At 42.5% G+C, this 19355-nt stretch overlaps 1 protein-coding gene across 1 annotated transcript in view; it reads right to left on the bottom strand.

Moving 5' to 3' along the window:
* The window catches only part of ZNF385D (zinc finger protein 385D), a 275444-nt gene that overhangs the window by 143360 nt on the left and 112729 nt on the right, over positions 1-19355 (bottom strand). The window contains exon 3 of the mRNA XM_010846455.1: positions 4359-4469. Coding sequence (XP_010844757.1) covers positions 4359-4469 — 111 coding nt within the window. The remainder of the gene's footprint in view (positions 1-4358; positions 4470-19355) is intronic.

Raw genomic sequence — 19355 nt, 5'->3', positions numbered from 1 at the left:
GCCAACAGTAATTTATGCTTATTTTACAATACTGATAAAATAATTGGACAAATTACAACCTTTCATTCTTTAATTGGAAGCCTTTTTGCATAACTCCATGTGTGTCCCACATAAATGTCAAAGAGTTTCATCTTTTCCCCAAAGTGAATGCCTGCACCAGGAGAAGGTAATCTGATTTAAAATGCATACAATATAATGTGCTGCTGCTTCTGCTAAGTCACTTCAGTCGTGTCCGACTCTGCAACCCCATAGACGGCAGCCCACCAGGCTCTCCCGTCCCTGGGATTCTCCAGGCAAGAACACTGGAGTGGGTTGCCATTTCCTTCTCCAATGGATGAAAGTGAAAAGTGAAAGTGAAGTCGCTCAGTCGTGTCCGACTCTTAGCGACCCCATGGACTGCAGCCTACCAGGCTCCTCCGTCCATGGGATTTTCCAGGCAAGAGTACTGGAGTGGGTGCCATCGCCTTCTCCGATACAAGGTGCTCCTCAGGAAAATATCCATAGGGCAAAACATGGAAAATGTACTGCAAGGAAACATGTATAGCAAACACCAAACCACAGGCTTTATGACACAAAGGGTTAAACAATAAATAAAAGCTTAGAGGGAAAGGAAATTGAATTTTCATGATGTAGCGATGAAAAGAACTACAAGCTATTATTTTCATTGGAAGAGGAAGAAGCTTTGAAATGTAAAAAGGTTCATAAGGCAAAAATACTTTCCTATGCGACAGAGGATTCAACCAAGCATACAAGTGAATTACAGCGTCACTTTCCCAGCTTCTAGGTTTAAGAATGGAAACAGGATGATAAATGCTCGATATACATGGAAAGAGCAAACAGGCAGTTTTATTGGGATTTAAAGCTTTTGAAGAATAAAATGATCTATATGCACATATATATGTATTTTCTCTTTATTTAGAAACATTTATATATGAATGAATGGATCATAAATCCAATTTATCTTGGCATTCAGTATTAAATATTTCATGAAATTGGTATTTATAGATATGACCAGTCAATGAATAAACAAATCTTATATTTTCAGCACGTTAGTTCCCCTTTATCGACATCATAATGCCATAGAGACATTTTTAAGGTCTCTAAAGGAGTTTCCACTCCTATATTTCAATTTTGCAATAATTATATTTTGCTTGTAAATCATAGTTAATACGATGCTATGTCATTTATAAACTCAATAATATTGGAACTTCCTACTTTAAAAAAAACTACAATTAAAAAAATTTGCATAGCATAGTAAATTTATATTCAAGGTTCAACAAGGAAAAATGTAAGGGCAATGAATGTATGTATCCAGTTTGTACAGATCAAAGAACTGGCCTGGGTAAATATTTGACAAATTCAGGTGGTCATGCTATTCAGTTCAAAGCTAAATCAAACATCCACACGAGTATCTATTGAAGGTATGATAACAATATTTAAGTCCTAACCCCTGGACATGATGGATATGTTACATTATATGACAAAGGGGTTAGGTCACCAGATGAAAGTAGGTTGCTAAACCGCTAAATTTAAACTAGAAAAGTTATCCTGGATTATCCAGGTGGGTCCACTGTGATCACAAAGGTCCTTAAATGTGGAAGAGTGAGGCAGAAGAGTGAGGGTGAGTCCATATGAGATGAACTCATTCGGCCTTGTAGTCTTGAGGCCGGGAGGGGGGATCACGCCAAGGAAAGAGGGCAGCTTCCAGAAAAGAAAGACAAGGAACTGAAATCTCCCCAGAACCCCTGAAGGGCCATCACCCTGCTGACACCCTGCTTGCAGCACCGTGAGACCCATTCTGACTCAGCTCCACAACTACGCCGTCACAGAGCGGAGTCACCTTAAGACACTAAACGCGTGGCACGGGCTACAGCATCAAGAAAAGGTGAACACAGCGCCCTCTGCCGAGTAGTCACGCCTGCACCGCTCAGTTCTGACAGCGGTGCCTGCCACGCCTCCAAACACCGCGCGACTTTTCCCTTCAAGGGATCTGAAAGCACAGCTGTGAGAGTGAGAACCGATTTCCCTAAAATATACATCCTGGTCCCTACATCACCTTGAAAATTCATTAGCAAAGGAACACAAATACAGTTTTTTTAATCGTCTCGTACGATGGAAATAAAATAAGTTTACGTTTTAGATAAGAAGTATGCAAATCTTTATTTTTATTAGGTTCCTTATGTTAATAATCATAATATAGTGTTTCCTAAAGCATATCTAAAAGCATTTCTAGTTTTTTAAAATCTGATTTCGATAGCCATCTGGAAGATTAGTAGAAACACTTGCTGCTGCTGCTGCTGCTAAGTCGCTTCAGTCGTGTCCGACTCTGTGCGACCCCATAGACGGCAGCCCACCAGGCTCCCCCGTCCCTGGGATTCTCCAGGCAGAACACTGGAGTGGGTTGCCATTTCCTTCTCCAGTGCATGAAAGTGAAAAGTGAAAGTGAAGTTGCTCAGTCGTGTCCAACCCTCAGCAACCCCATGGACTGCAGCCCACCAGGCTCATCCGCCCATGGGATTTTCCAGGCAAGAGTACTGGAGTGGGGTGCCATTGCCTTCTCCGAGTAGAAACACTTAAAAAGATATAAAAAGAAGAGAAAAGGATCAGCTGTCATGAAGTGGTGAGTCACCCATTACTGAAGATAGTCAACCCAAAGACTTAGTCTTGATCTAGCCAATGGTTTCCCTTCATTTAGTGGGAGATTGGGTTCAATAACCTTCAAGTCTTTTTCTAAGACTTCAGTTTACAGTAAGTTTCCTTAACATGGACAAAAACATTAACAGTGAAACTGTTGGCAGAAAGGTTGGTATTTGAAGGAGCCCCATTAGCTGTAAAGAATGGAAATGTGGCTCCTGAAAGACTTGCTCAACATCATCCATCCAATCAGTTCCAAAGTCAAATTTCAGAATAAAGAAGGATACACTTAACAAGTATGGAAATATACAACTGTTAACTAAGTATTTTAAAATGATCAAGATTGCACTACTAAGTTCAGAACTCTTGTTTGTATGTCAGGGAAACTTTTTTTATACCAGCTGGAAGAGAATATTACATAATACTAATCACTTGAAATATCCATAAGTCAAACTATAGTAATTTTCTTAAAATTCAAATCAAGGTGCTAATTATTAAAAAACAATGAAACAAACAAAAAGAAACAAAAGACATCCTTTCAAATAAAATGCTGCATGCTTACTGTATTCTCTTAATATTAACAGTAGCCCATTAGAGTGCTATGCAGGCAGCCTCCTCTCCACTTTTTTAAGTCAGCAGAGGGAATGTTATAAAATTACCTGGTAATTGTACCAGTTTAAGGATGAGATCATAAGACAGTAGCAAACTTTATACAAAATGGAATGTTCTCACAGAAGGAAAAAGCCACTCTGTTTGTGACACATCTGTTTCCTCCGCCTGATTATCTCATATGCTACCTTCATCATTGCCTAAGGGGCCTACTTGCCTAGGGCGATTAAATGCTGGAAGGCCTAACATTCTCTACAACCCAGATTTGTTTGGTCATCTCCATAGAGCACATCAGTGCTCAGGGCACCCTGGAGGGGTCACATTGATAGGCTGGGGTCCTCCATTTGCCAAGTGCACCCACAAATGCTCAATTTTTGTTCCTTCCAAACCAGCATTCCTTTTCTTTTCTGTTATCTCAGGACCAACTCCACACCAGGGCAGGTTGAGGGGAGTGGCCGTATTTTCCATATGGGCTGCAAGCCAAATTAGCTTCTGTGTTGAATCCAGCATCAACCTTGATTCTTAGAAAAGGTATAAAAGATGTGACTCCCTCTCTGTGAATAACATGCAAAGGGTCATATCTACACTGTCTCCCTCCTGCCATGTTCCCTCCTTGACTTCTACTCATTAGGGGCTCCTTTGAGGTCTTTAGAATGTCCTGTTAAAATGCTAGTCTTTCTGGGTCGGGGACTTCAGATCTGTAACACAAAAACAGATAAAGGCACCAGAGCTGATCTGGAATTAAGGGCCATCAAAGCAGGAGAAGAGAATTCACAAAGCCAAAACCATGGCCTTGAGATATCGCCTGGGACCTACCTTATTTCAGAGATGTTATTTATTGAAAATCTCATTAGTCCTAAATTCAGACTGTTCCCCAAAAGCAAGTGTGTGATCTAAATTTAGCATTCCTGGGAGACTAAAGAATACCATTAAACCACAAGTGCAGTTTGCTTCATAATATAGTAAACTCTGAAATTAAAGCACATAAGGAGTTAAAATGCTATCTTTGAATTTTGACATGCTCAGTCATTGGAGAAAAATGCTTCAGAAATCTCTTCTTCAAGATTAGAACAGCAAACTGCATTTTTTCAGTGAATACTAAATGGTAAACTTACATCAGAATTAAATCTCAACTGGCAAATGTTGCACGAAATGATCTGCTTTCTTCGATGAGGAAGAGGAACCCCGAAAGTATGATTTATTACAGCTTTCTGAATCGGGTCCATCTGTAATGACAAAAAAAAACACAACAAATAGAAATAAAGCTCGTCAGCTCCATTGGAATGCTGCCTTTTTCCTTAAAGAACCCATCTGGACAGCTTCAATCTACTGCTTGCACTAGAAAGAACATTTTTATTCTAAGAAACGGCATTTCTACTTTCTTAGAAAATAGACAACAACGAGCCGGAAGCACAGTGTGATAAAGAAATGATAAATGTACCATTAGAGTCTGCATGCTAACCGCTTCCCTCATTTAGGATCCACAATTGTCCCAGTTTGATAACCCTCCTATATAATTAAAGATTTATCAAAACTCAAGTTATCGTGACTGAGTGAAATCTTACACAGCAGTGAGTCTGTACCATTGCCTCAAATGGACTTCAAAATAGACGAGCGGCCATGAAAATAACTTGAGCCTCTTTATGGATAATTAGCCTTCTGCTATGTTTGGTATCTTTTCTGCCTTAAGAATCTATCATGGGTTTCCCCTGCTATCTGAAAGGAGAAGCCACTACCTTAGGACCCATCTTGCGAAAGGCTGCAGAAAGCAAATGGAGAGAAAGCACAGAGGCTGAGACACAGCACAAAGCCTTGGGGCTGGCTGCTGAGATGCGAGCGTGCTTCCCTGGGGAAAGAGCTGGCAACACCGACCTTGTGGATCACGGTTCCTGCCGCCTCTATAAGGGCTGTTGCAAAAACAAAGGCTGGACGCCTTTTCCACCATTTGTCCTTTTTTTTTTTTTTCCCGCAAATCCTCTTTGGATTTGCTTGTTTAGTGGAAGCAGGTACTAATATAGGTCTTTGGTCAAATTGAAGTGCTGGAAAACAAACTTTGAAAAAGCAAGGGTTGCTCACACACAAATTCCGCTTCCTAAGAATTCAGTCATGTGGAACTGTGGGTTCTTTCAACGATCACTGACTGATCCCCTAACACATGCTGCTCTCCCATGGGCTCACTACTGGGAGGTCAGAGTTTGGGCCAGATGTCAGTTCTCTCTGCATCCCACTCCCAGGACAGGACATGGGATGTCCTCACCCACGGTTCCCAAATGTTAGTCAGAATCAAACTTTGATTGTCTTCTTAATACACGCACAGCCTCTGTGCTCTTATGCATTATCTCTTAAGCTTGTGATGAAGTTTAGTCATAATAATTCTTGAAATCACTTAGCGCAGTACAGTGCCAAGCACATTAAAAGTCAATAAATCTTGGCTGTTCTGTTTTCTCTTTTGTGTACACGTATGTGATGATTAGGGATAACAGGAGCCTCACATTCCTACGGTCTTTGTTGGCGCTTTCTATCTCTCACGTGTCCAAAAAACATTTCAAAATGATTTCAATGTCCTACACCAGCCATTGATTCTGTTCAATACTTACAGACTTTGGAACTCTTAACTCTCATCCAATACAAAGTTCTTCTGAGAGTCTTCCCCATGGACTGAGTCAGTTCAGACAAGATTTGACACACACAAAAGCTAAGAATATGTCTGTGAAATGATGCTCTAAGTGCTTCTGTGATACTTTGCTGCTGCTGCTGCTAAGTTGCTTCAGTCGTGTCCGACTCTGTGCGACCCCATAGACGGCAGCCCAACAGGATCCCCCATCCCTGGGATTCTGCAGGCAAGAACACTGGAGTGGGTTGCCATTTCCTTCTCCAATGCATGAAAGTGAAAAGTGAAAGTGAAGTCGCTCAGTCCCGACTCTTAGCGACCCCGTGGACTGCAGCCCACCAGGCTCCTCCATCCATGGGATTTTCCAGGCAGGAGTACTGGAGTGGGGTGCCATTGCCTTCTCCGTCTGTGATACATTATAGTTCACTAATTAGCCTAAACCAGTCACTGATAAATTCTACCTCCTGATGATTTCAAATCATCAGAACCAGTTAACTCATAGACTCTTTCCACCAGTGGGTAGGATAAAGGTTTTCTCTGTTCACAACTTCTATAATGTTGTCTAGACACTCATAATGCACTATTCTCAATAATAATAAAATAATGGCATCGACAAGAAGAGGACAGTGCTCAGCATTCATTAAGTGCCTCCCGGTGCCAAGTGCTAGGCTGGATGGTTTTTATATTAAACAGCTGTGACCAAGAAGAGCTCATGGGTTCTCATTCGTAGCTTCCATCACCACTCTACATTTTTCCTGATGTTCATCCCAGATTTTGGATGAAGCTCAGCTGCCCCACAATTTTTCTGGTCACTTCCAGAAATTAACAGAGTCTAGGATCCCCTCCCCAACTAGTGAATTATACTGTACTTTCTTTTCAACCAGTTTTAATTTAAACACAATAAAGCTCACCAGTGTTAAATTTACAGTTTGGTGAGATTTGACAAATAGATACAGTCTTAATAATTACCTCATAGAACACTTCCATTACCCATAAAGTTCCCTCCTGAGGTCAATTCCTCCCTCCCACCCCACCCGGTGAAATCACCGCTCTGCCTTCTGTAACTATATTTTTCCCTTTCCTCAAAGTTCATACAAATGGACTCATACACTACCCGGTCTTCCGTGCCTGGCATCTTTCATCCAGCATGATGTTTTTCAGATTCACCCGTGCCGTTGCACGCATTGGTAACATTCCTTTTTACTGCCGAGTAGTAGCCCTTTGTATGGGTGAGCCCGTGTGAGCTTCCCTGGTGGCTCAGACTCGAAAGAATCTGCCTGCCACGCAGGAGACCTGGGTTCAATCCCCAGGGTCTGGCAGATTTCCCTGGAGAAGGAAATGGCAACTCACTCCAGTATTCTTGCCTGGAGAATCCCATGGACAGAAGAGCCTGGCGGGCTACAGTCGATGGGGTCACAAAGAGCTGGACATGACTGAGCAACTTACATTTTCACTTTCACCCTAATGTGATTATCCATGTGTTAGCTGATGAACTTTGAATTGTTTCCAGTAAATTCTGTTTTTCAAATCTTAATACATGATCTAAGTTCATTTCTAAATTCAGTTTTGCATCTGAATCCAAACATTAAACATTAACATAAAATTACAGTTTACTTTTCTTAGTTTCAACCTAGAGTACTCGTGAGAAGGTCATAAGGCATGGCACAGGATTCTTCGATACATACACTGCCCTGTCTCCCACCCCAGTTAAATCAAACTTTCCTCAGCCCCGCCTCACCCCTATTTCCTCAGAACCAAAATGGACCATGAGCAGAACCCGAGAGCCAGCAGCCGCAGGGCTGAGTGAGTGCAGGATGCTGCAGAGCCCACCTCCTGCCTCCCAGGTCCCTCTGACACGGCACAAATGCCATCACAATGCTTCTGTGACAGCACAGAGGGCACTGGGGGAGCTTCCTTTCTGGCCAACAACTAAGGGGGTACTAATTTAGAGGCAGCTGTCTCAGCATTCCTACTGCATCTGTTCCATCTGCCCAAACAGGATCCATTTCTCTTAGAGATCAGGTGAATTACACCTGTATTCTATTCAGGAATACTGAAGCCCCTTTATAATGACACTGTGAAATAAAAATGAACGACATATTTATATTAAAGATGCTCTCTGAAAATACATAGGTTTGAGTTTATCATATTTCGAGAGTAGCTATTTATTTTTGTCTTTCAGTAATATTGGTCACGTTCACTGACTGCATTCAATCCATATCTGTATAGGAGGTATTTTAGAAGCAGACACTTTAGGCAAATGTGGCGTATTCTCTAGATTTAATTCTTTTTTTTTTTTAACTGAATGTTGTTCTGATCACTATAGCTATAAAACCAAACTTTAAAATATTTTCCAGTATACATTTTTTTTAAACTGAATTATCCTTTAATGATGAAATCAACAACCATAGTTATGCCACCACGTGTAATTCTCTATTATTATTTCAGGAACCTAGTACAGCAAGACAACAAAAGTTTAATGCCTTCAGTAATGGCCGTAAGTCACAGTCACCTCTTTAATAGATACAGATACAAATACATGGAAACCGTTTACAACAAGGAATTAACAAGGGCTGCTGCTGCTGCTGCTAAGTCACTTCAGTCGTGTCCAACTCTGTGTGACCCCATAGACGGAAGCCCACCAGGCTCCCCCGTCCCTGAGATTCTCCAGGCAAGAACACTGGAGTGGGTTGCCATTTCCTTCTCCAATGCATGAAAGTGAAAAGTGAAAGTGAAGTTGCTCAGTCGTGTCCCCATGGACTGCAGCCCACCAGGCTCCTCCGTCCATGGGATTTTCCAGGCAGGAGTACTGGAGTGGGGTGCCATTGCCTTCTCCGTAACAAGGGCTACATCTAAGTAATTTCTGCTGTTAAACAGGCAATTAAGTGATACCACATGGTCCATATTGGAGAAGTAAAGGGCCACCCGCTCCAGTCTTCTTGCCTGGAGAGCCCCATGGACAGAGGAGCCTGGCAGGCTGCCGTCCATGGGGTCACCAAGAATCGGACACGACTGAGCGACTGAGCACAACACGTGGTAAATGACTAAAAGTAGCAGCTACTGTCGCTCAGGGGACACACACGGCCCCTTTGTTCATTTTGCCCAAACACGGCATCATTTAGCATCGAGAATCCCATGGACAGCGGGGTCTGGCAGGCTACAGTCCGAGGGACCGCAGAGTCAGGCAGACTGAGGGCTGCACGCATGCTGGGGCGCAAATGCGGATGCGCTGGAATCACACGCTCTGCCCAAAAGGAAAGGCACGCATGTCAGTTTCCTCCCTGCGAACCAAGAGGTCCGAGCTGTCAAAATAATCGTACTTTATTGTGTGTATGTGTGTCATCACTAGAATCTGTCTGCAAAATCAGTCTCAAGAAACGCCAGTGTGTGCAGGAAAGAAAAAAGGAGTTCTTGGGTTAAATAAGTTGTAGGAAACCTGGTACCACAGCCTGGGCATTCACAGTGCACATCTAACATTAAATTCTCTGAGATGCCCCACCATACAAAATATCTGCTTTAAATAACTAATTTCTAAAATAATATAACCAAAGCTTTTGTCGTTTGTTTTTAAATTTAGCATCTTTGTTCAATACATACAGTTTTTAAAAAGTGTGATCCTGTAAAATAAAATCATCATATGAATATGAATAAAATACAAGCTTTTGTGCAAAAATAAAGTCATTAAACTAAAAATGTAATACCCAGAAATCTCAGTCGGACATTTCATTGAACCCATGCAGCCCTGAGTTAAAAACTAAAAAGCAATGGTAAAAGCTCATGGTATTTTAAGATACAGTTATATAATACCTAAAGTGGGATATTTTGAAAGCTAACATTTTCCAAAGACATTATCCAACACTCCCCAAACCAACACACAAAAGTGAAGAATGACACACTAGCTATTGATATGCTCACCCTAACTCTAGAGTAAAATTCAATTTCGGACTCAGCCTAAGGCCTATTTAAAGCCAAATGAATATGTTTTCCTTCATTTCAGGTTTAAGGATCTTTGCGTTTCTTCCCAGGCCTTGCTTCTCCCTCACCTCCCTTCGGGGTTTTCTGCTAAATTGGTTTGTAGATGAGCGGCCAGGGCCAGCCTCAGGTGAGTCGCTGAGGTTCCTTCCCAACCCCCTTCCCTAGGTCGCTGCTGTGTTTTCAGGGAGGATGGATGGGGCTGAACCTTGCCTGTACCTTTCCTGCTCCAGGAGACGTCCTCTTTCTCTGTTCCTGTAGGTATTGTGGCTTGCGGTTTTCATATCAAAGAATAAGAATTTAAATGCCAGGGTGTTTAGAAGTCTAGAAATATAAAGGTTGTCTCTTCCAGCTGGTATTTCTAGGTGACAGTGACCTGTGACAGTCAGGCTAAGGTCACACTTCCTGGCACTCACGGTGTATCTGTGCTCGTAAGCATTGCTTCTAGCCTAGAAACCTCCCGAGGAGCTCACACTGCCCTTGCCTACTACCACGGAAGTAACAAGCAGCACAACTTCCCACTCTGGCCCCTCCGTCCAGCACCACAATAAAGCTTTGTGATAATGGTGTCCTGGAATGTGTGACCCTGTAACATAAAGTGGCATCACCGACTCGATGGACATGAGTTTGAGTGAGCTCCGGGAGTCAGTAATGGACAGGGAGGCCTGGCGTGCTGCAGTCCATGGGGTCACAGAGAGTTGGACACAACTGAGCGACTGAACTGGACTGAATATTAAGTGACACGTAGTTTATTCCATCAACTATGAACCAGTAAAACTGTGTTTATATGACTCACGTGTGTGTGTGTTCGTTGCTTAGTGGTGTTTGACTCTTTGTGACCCCGTGGACTGCAGCCCACCAGGCTCCTCTGTCCATGAGATTCTCCAGGCAAGAATGCTGGAGTGGGTTGCCATTTCCTTCTCCATTATATGACTTACACATTATTAAAAATCATAATAATTGCGTTTCTTCAACAAATTTTTCCAGTTGGGAAAACTTGCAACTTTTGCCCTCTTTTAAAAACAGACAATTTCCATACCCAAAGAGTGCATGCATATTAAATGTATCATTAGTTGCCTTTTCCAAACATGTGCCTGCTCCCATGGTATCACCATTCCCATCAAGAACATCGAGGACTTGAGCATTCCCCCTTTCTCTGAGGTTTAGGGAGGGAGGGAATTTGACACGAATACCAATCACCCAAGGCCAAGACACAGCTCTGAGCAGGGCTGGAGGGAGGCTTCCCATGAAGTCTCCTGCTTTCTCTGCTTTTCCCCAACAGCAAAGGACATGTGTGAGCTCACTTCACAGATGGATTCATTCAACTAGAGGTACGCGTTTTCCATCAAGCTCACTAATCAGGCCAAGCTCAAGTCTGCTAAACTGATACGTTTAAGTAGGAAATACAACATATTCAAGACACAAAGGCACAACCAATTTTTCAATGCACCCAGCTTTCTTTTACCCTCAAGTCTTCTGCACATTCCTCTTCCTCTACCTTGAAAACCTTTTCCCCACACCTTCTGCTTCATCTTCCTCTGACTAATGCCTACCTACTTCTCGGGACTCCAGACAGAACCCATCTCTTCTCAGCTGACCTCCTTCAGAGAGGCCAGGTCCCCAGCTCATCCTTCATCCCAGTCCACCGCCCCATCTGAAGACCTCTCTTGTCTCGTGTCTCACCCAAAAGGGGGGAAGTCAAGGTGGCCACGACCCTGTCCTCTTTGCACCCAGGAATTAACGGAGTGGCTCCCACTCGGGCCAGGGCCCACCACATGGCTGTTGAGTTGCTAAAACACAAACTGAATATTGTTGAAGCCTGATATCAAAACTTAACATCAGTCTCAGAATGGTGTTAACTGCAGCAGTGAGAAAACCTGGGTTCACAAGGGAACCTTACGCATGAGGGGTGAGTAGAGTTTATGAGAAGTGAAAGCATGTGGATTAACGACCCCAGGACACAACAGGGGTAGAGATGCTCAGAGCAGAGTCCGCAGCTGGCAGCTGCCACACGGGACTTGCGTGCGTTCACTTATGAATGCATTTCTAGACACAGGTCCATGTAAGCACTGAAGCCATGGTTCACTGGTTCTCTTTCCACTTTCAGGTCAACATCAGACCATTTCCCCACCAGGGGTCTTTCCAGGCAAAGGCAAACAGACATACTGTTCTGCTCAGTTCAGGAGAAGCTAATTTTGCTCGGAAAACCAGTGCTTGAACTTAAATGTGCCAAGCCATTTGGATGCTCTCCAAGTACTCGGGACATGTCCAAATGGAAGAGACCTTTCAGTAGCTTTCTGCCATGGCTATTTTCCCTAATGTTCTCCGAGCAGACTAATAACGTGAAACAGAGTTCAGAGTAAACCATGATGAGCTTGAAGGGGTCGTAAGATATTATTTTTCTTGGACTCATTTATGTGCTCTGGCGAGTTGCATTCGACCACTGTATGGTGGCACTGCTGTGGAATCCCACAGGTAACTGCACGCTGAGATTTTTTTTTCTTTTTTTAATTAAAAAATTATTGGCGTATTTGATTCATGACACTATTAGTTTCAGGTATACAGCAAAGCGAGTCTCTCTCACACACACACACACACACACATTCTTATTAAGATTCTTTTTCATTATAGGTTATTGTAAAATATTGAGCCTAATTCCCTGTGCCCTAGAGTAGGTCTCTGCTGTTCATCTCTCCTAGGTCTACCAGTGTGCATCTCTGTTCATCCCCAATTCATGGGTGTATCCCTCCAGCCTCCTTCCCCTTGGGTATCGGCAGGTTTGTTCACCTTGTCTGTGGGTCTATTTCTGTTTTGCAGATCAGTTCCTCACTATATGTAACATATATAATTTTACAGATTCGTTTGCTTTATAGATTATTATAAGATATTGAGTACAGTTCCTTGATTTTTAATTGAGTTTGTGGATGTATTACTGACACATGTCTCGTCGTGGAAGTTTAATCCTGTTCATCTTTAAAAACCATCTGTATGTGGTATTTTCAGGGAGTAGGGCAGGCGCTACATGCCACCCATGTTCTCCTCTCCTGTGGTTCTCATTTGTTTTCCTGGAACCCAGTGAAGATTAATATATATTTAAATTTTATTGACATATCTCCTGTATCAATGAGAAAAAGTACACCAGGAGAGAAGAAAAAAAATTAGAGGAAGAAAAGAAAGTGATTTCCTTCTATGGGGATGGTCATCCTTTTTCTGCAATGGGATTTTTTTTTCAGGCCAAAAGAATATTAAGCTTCTTTAAAAGGGAAGACTGCTGACTGATCATACTAATATCACCCTGTGGGGAAGACTCCAGTCCTTAATTTGGACACTTCGGACACTCTGTTATCAGCAATACAGGGACAGAATCTGACTCAAATGCTTTAATCGGAATCCTGTTTCTGATGAACTTAAATGGTAAAACCTCTTTGGAAGACAATGCATGCCTATGGGACTGCCTGAGCCGGAAGTCATGCTATCCAAGGTTCAATAGGCCTGTCTCTGAATAAGGTCTAAGTAATAAAATCTAACAACTCCAGAGCTGGGACTCCATTTACAAAGAAAACCCCAGAGAGCATAGTGTTGTGGATTGGGTTGATAAATTTCAGAAATTCATTAAACGATCAGCTACACCAGAAGTTCACAATCACATCTGGCTTCTCTGCAGGTCACTGAAATGTGGGTCGGGTGTCGGAATCTGAAGTGAAAAGACAGGAGAGGACAAGACATTTTTGTATACAAATCATGGATGGTTGAATGAAAGGGTTTTTCCCCCTTAATCTGAAATTATGTCCTTGCTACTTTTGTTAAATTCCTTTCTTTTTCAAAATCATAATGCTATTAGATGGATGGATGGATGGATGGACAGATGTAGGTATGGATGGAAAGATAGCTGTGTGGATGGACAGATGGGTGGATGAGAGGATGGATGGATGGATGGAAACAATTACATCAAAGTATGTTATCAACTGACCTTTTAATCCTTCCTTTCAAATATTTTAACCATACATTAATTTCCTAGTGTTGCTATAAAAAAGGACCACCAGCTTACATCAACAGAAATTCATTACCTCATGGTCTTGGAGGTTAGAAGCTCAAAGTCAAGATGCTGGCAAACCACACTTAACTCCTCTGAAGTCTGTAAGGAGAATTCCTCCTGCCTCTCCCTAGCTTCTGGTATCTTGCCAGCAATCCTTGGCAACCCTTAGCCTATAGTCGCATCACTCTAATTCTCCATCTTCACATCCCATTCTTCCTGGGTGTGTCTCTGTGTCCAAATTTCTCCTTATTATCAGAGCAGCAGTCACAGGCGATTAGGGACCACTCTTGCAAACTCATTTTAAATTGATTATCTCTGTAAAGTGACTATTTCCAAATAAGGTCACAATCCAATGTACTGGGAGTTAGGATTATAACAAACTTTTGAGGGGTACAAAATTCAACACACACTGAATAGGCGACATAAAAATCCACAAACTGGACATCCTTGGTGACACGGTGGGTAGGAATCCATCTGCCAACGCAGGGAATGTGGGTTGCATCCCTGCTCCGGACAGATTTCACTTGCCACTAAGCAACTGAGCCCAGGCATCACAGCTACTGAGCCTGCGCTCCAGAGCCTAAGCACCGCGGCGACTGAGCCACGGTGGCAGTTACCGAAGCCCATGCGGCCCAGAGCCCGGGCTCTGCGCAGACAAGCCTCCACACAGAGACGCGTGCGCACCGCAGACTGGAGACTCGCCCCCAGCCACTGCGCCGAGAGAGCGCGTGCTCAAAGCAGCGAAGAAACAGTGCCGCCGAAAATAAAGAAACCCAGCTTAAAAATGGGCTTGGTGGAAAACACAATTTAAAAAATCTACAAACCACTGTGAAATTTTACTCAGGCAATAATTCTACTATTTCTTGATTAAAGAACAAATCAAAATCTATTTTCTTGGCTAGTGTCTAAAAGGGAAAGTTGGAACAATCAGTGGATCACTGAGACCATTTCTTGTCTGCCTTCTACTGTTTATGATCAATTTTAGCCTCAAAGAGTCTTGTGATCCCCAAGAACCTAGAAAGAGGAAATACATTTCAGAAACTGAAATATAGGTAGAGAGGAGGCTGACAGAATTGAAAGAAGCATGTCTTTACTAGGGGAGCCTACAGATGATTTAGGGCTTCCCCCATAGCTCAACTGGTAAAGAATTGGTCTGGAACACAGGAGACCCTGGTTTGATTCCTGGGTCGGGAAGATCCACTGGAGAAGGGATAGGCTACCCACTCCAGTATTCTTGGGCTTCCCTGGTGGCTCAGTTGGTAAAGAATCTGCCTGCAATGCAGGAGACCTGGGTTCAATTCCTGGGTTGGAAAGATCCCCTGGAGAAGGGAAAGGTTACCCACTCCAGTATTCTGGCCTGGAGAATTCCATGGACTGTGTATAGTCCATGGAGTGGAGTTGCAAAGAGTTGGACAAGACTGAGCGACTTTCACTATACAACATGGGTTTGATCCCTGGGTTGGGAAGATCCCTTGGAGAAGGGAAAGGTTACCCACTCCAGTATTCTGGCCTGGAGAATTCCATGAACTATACAGTCCATGGGGTTGCAAAGAGTTGGACACAACTGAGCGACTTGCACTCACTCATACTATATACTATCTATACTACAAATGATGAGGTAATTTGAAAATGTCACAAAATGAAAGTTGTAAAGGCTATAGAAAAATTAAACAATGAAACATTGATATGAGCTATGTGAGCAACTATCCTGATTTTAAATGTTTGGTTAAAGTAGAAAAGACATAAATTCGGGGGTACATGTTTTACAATGTCCCTTTTCTTCTTGCTTCTGTGCTTGTTGTTTCCTTTTGTAAATCAATCTTTAATCACTTTAAGAATGCATAATAGTGTGTGGGGTGGTTCTTTTTAAATAAATTCCATCTCCATAAGTAATTTATATGATCTCTTCTAGCATGAAAATCCCAAGATAACAGGGTATATATGGAATTAAGCACATGAGAATATCCTTACTTCTCTTTATGTTGTGCTCAAAATTGCAAATGTCTGTGCATATGTTTGTGTGTGTATACACATGCATACATATTATTTATGTACCAATTCATGTACCAGTTGGTACAGTCCCTACATAAAATCTCTCACTCTTTTGAATTTGGCAGGACTCAATTTCTTCTATTCTGTGTTTGGGCTAGACTTGATACTTCCTTGACTTATTCTACTCCTTGCACTGAAATATTCATTCAGTAATTTACACACACATTTCCCCCATCCCCTATAGGTGCCCCATATGCTTATTTTTATTAACCAGCAATGTGGAATCCATGCCATCAGAGGCATTTTGTGTTGGCAAGCACTGCCTCCACAATCTAACCCGGGTCGTGTCTTTGGATTCACTCCCATTCCTTCTGGCCTGTGATATTCTGCTCCAGTAATACAGATTTACTGGCAAGTTCTTGCATAATCTGGTGTGATTTATTGCCTTCCTATCTTTTGTAGGGTTCTTTCTTTCCTCCAATCTTTATTGCTTACATAGTACATGTGTAATTCCTGCCTGTTCCTCCAAAATGCTCTCTTTCCAAGAGAAGCCCCTCTGGTCTCATAGCCGACGGAGCCAAATAGCCCTCCTCCCCATTCTCACAACACGCTACACATTCCCACGTCCTGTCGTACAGTATTCATCTCCCAGATATTCTGTTTACAGTCCTCCCTTCCCAAGACTGCAAAAGATGTAGTCAGTTTTGCTCATCTTTGAAAAACAAGTACCTGAAAACAGAAAATGCTCAGAAAATGTTTATTGTTGAAAGAAGTAATTAGATAAGTAAAAGCAGCCACCTCAGCTGCTGCCAAGCATTTTAAGGAGAAAAAGGCAGCCGAAGACATGATTCTTGGTTGAAGCCACACAGTTCGATTGTCTAGAAAATTTGCACTGTCATCTGAAGTTGACTGAGTTTGAGGGTCTTGATGCAGATATTCAAAATAAACTTGCATGTTGAAAAAATGAAAAACAATAATAGCTCTTAAAATGCATGCCACATATTTAAGGCAACCATTCTCAACTCTGGCAATACATCAGGAATCATCTGGGGAGCTTGTTAAAAGTATAGATTGAGATCCCAACACAAGGCAAATTAGTTGAAGGCTTAAGAGGCTCCATGGGGGATGTCTAAGAAATATTGGTCAGAACCTTGGTAACAGAACCAACTTCCCAGCTTCCCTGGTGGCTCAGTGGGGGGAAAAAATTAGCCTGTCAATGCAGAAGCCTGCTATCCCTGATCCAGAAGATCCCACATGCCACAGGGCAACTAACCCCTGTGCCACAACTACAGAGCCCACACCCTAGAGCCACACTGTGCAACAAGGGAAGGCATCGCAACGAGCAGCCCAGGAATCTCCACTAGGGAGGAGCCCTGATCACATATAGGGAGGAGCCCTGCTCACAACCAGGGAGGAGCCCCTGATCACAAATGGGGAGGAGCCCTGATCACAACTGTGGAGGAGCCCTGATCACAAATGGGGATGAGCCCTGATCACAACCAGGGAGGAGCCCCTGATCACAACCGGGAAAGAGCCCTGATCACAACTGGGGAGGAGCCCTGCTCACAACCGGGGAGGAGCCCTGCTCACAACCGGGGAGGAGCTCTGAACACAACCGGGGAGGAGCCCTGCTCACAACTGGGGAGGAGCCCTGAACACAACCGGGGAGGAGCCTTGAACACAACCGGGGAGGAGCCCTGATCACAACCGGGGAGGAGCCCTGATCACAACTAGGGAAGAGCCCTGATCACATATAGGGAGGATCCCCGAACACAACCGGGGAAGAGCCCTGATCACATATAGGGAGGAGCCCTGAACACAACCGGGGAAGAGCCCTGATCACATATAGGGAGGAGCCCTGAACACAACCGGGGAGGAGCCCTGATCACAACTAGGGAAGAGCCCTGATCACAAACGGGGAGGAGCCCTGATCACAACTAGGGAAGAGCCCCTGATGGCAACTCGAGCAAAGCCCAGGTGCAGCAATGGAGACCCAGCACACCAAAGACAAATAGATAAAATTAGAGAAGCAACCTCCTATGATTAAGATATTTCACCAGTTGTTTCCTGGAGACCAGTCTTCTTTCCCAGAAATAAATAATGTTTAGCCAAAGAATTCTAAAAGGGGTGTGCTATTATCCTTGTTTTACATAAGTAAAATCCATGGAATAGCTAGGATAAATGATTTGCAGCTCCAAGATTTAAACTCAGGTTTATTAAAAATTGATGCTCCTCCTACATATCAAACTTACTCTCAAACATGTGTCAGAGCTCAACAAACTTCCAAAATCAACTTGAAAACTGGGTCTGTATTTAGGGTTCTAGGGAATTGGCAAAAGACAGCAGAAATACACACACGTTAAAAATTTTTTTAAAAAGAAGAACTGATGAGGAAAACTAAGCCAGAACACCCTACAATAAACAAGGGATATTTTAAAGTCTTTCCAACAATTGACTTGCTTTTTAGCAAATGACACGGTAGACTATTTTTAATCTCCAGGGTGTTGTTAAAGTATTGTTTCACTTCTCTTTACATCTTTCAGGACCCTGCCTGTTTTCCACTTCTGGCCTTTGTTAAGGACTTAAAGGAACCACTGCCAAGTTGAACTGTAGTTAAAAGCTTGAATCAGGTATAGTGATAGTTAAGTGGCTGGCAAAGAGGTTCTCAATTGTTCAGGTCATGGAATGATGAAGTTGAGCTATCTTGTCTGCCCAGAAATCCTTCGGATCAAATCCATCTGAACCCAGGTAAAGGCACCCAAGTACCCCAGTACCTAAGGACCCCTTTAACACTAAAGGTATAGTTGCATCTGGTTGTATTTTAAACACTTAATGGTGTCTACCATATAGAAACACTTGTATATACTTTTGAAAAACCCCAAATACAATGCCATTGGATGACTGGCAGCTTTCTACATAAACTATCCAAAGTAAAATATAAACTTACACTCTCTTCACACAGCTTGAAGGGGCTTGCAAATCTCAGCTGGATTCCCAGGAGCAAGCATGTTGAGAACCTCTGATTTAAAAAGTTATTTTGTTAGCTGGAACACTAACTAGTACATTTTGTAATTCCCATGCACTTCCAGTCTTCTTCCAGAGGGACTCTCAGAAAACTGTGCTATAATTTCTTTTCTATTTTCATTTATGTTATCAAATAATATGCACATGGTAACAAACCCAGGAGTCCAAAGAGCTTCAGCCCAGAGATATTAATAAATGCTTGAAATGAAATGTTCATTATTATTATTTTATGCCAATTGATATCACAGCTCTAAATAACATACTAATCCATTTATAGACACTAGTAAAGATCACACTTACTTTACTACTTTCTTTCTTTTCATACTCGTCTACAAACATTTTCAAATTTTATTAAGTTAAATATTCTATTATTATTTTACAACTATGCATGTTTCCATATTTATGCATGGTTCCATTAACTTGAGTCAGGATTTCAAATCCCCTGCTTGAAGTTACTCTTTTTTGTACATCTTTTCT

Source organism: Bison bison, unplaced genomic scaffold, assembly GCF_000754665.1.
Source record: "Bison bison bison isolate TAMUID 2011002044 unplaced genomic scaffold, Bison_UMD1.0 scf7180017864236, whole genome shotgun sequence".
Taxonomy (NCBI): Eukaryota; Metazoa; Chordata; class Mammalia; order Artiodactyla; family Bovidae; genus Bison; species Bison bison.
This window is presented reverse-complemented; position numbering and strand designations above follow the sequence as displayed.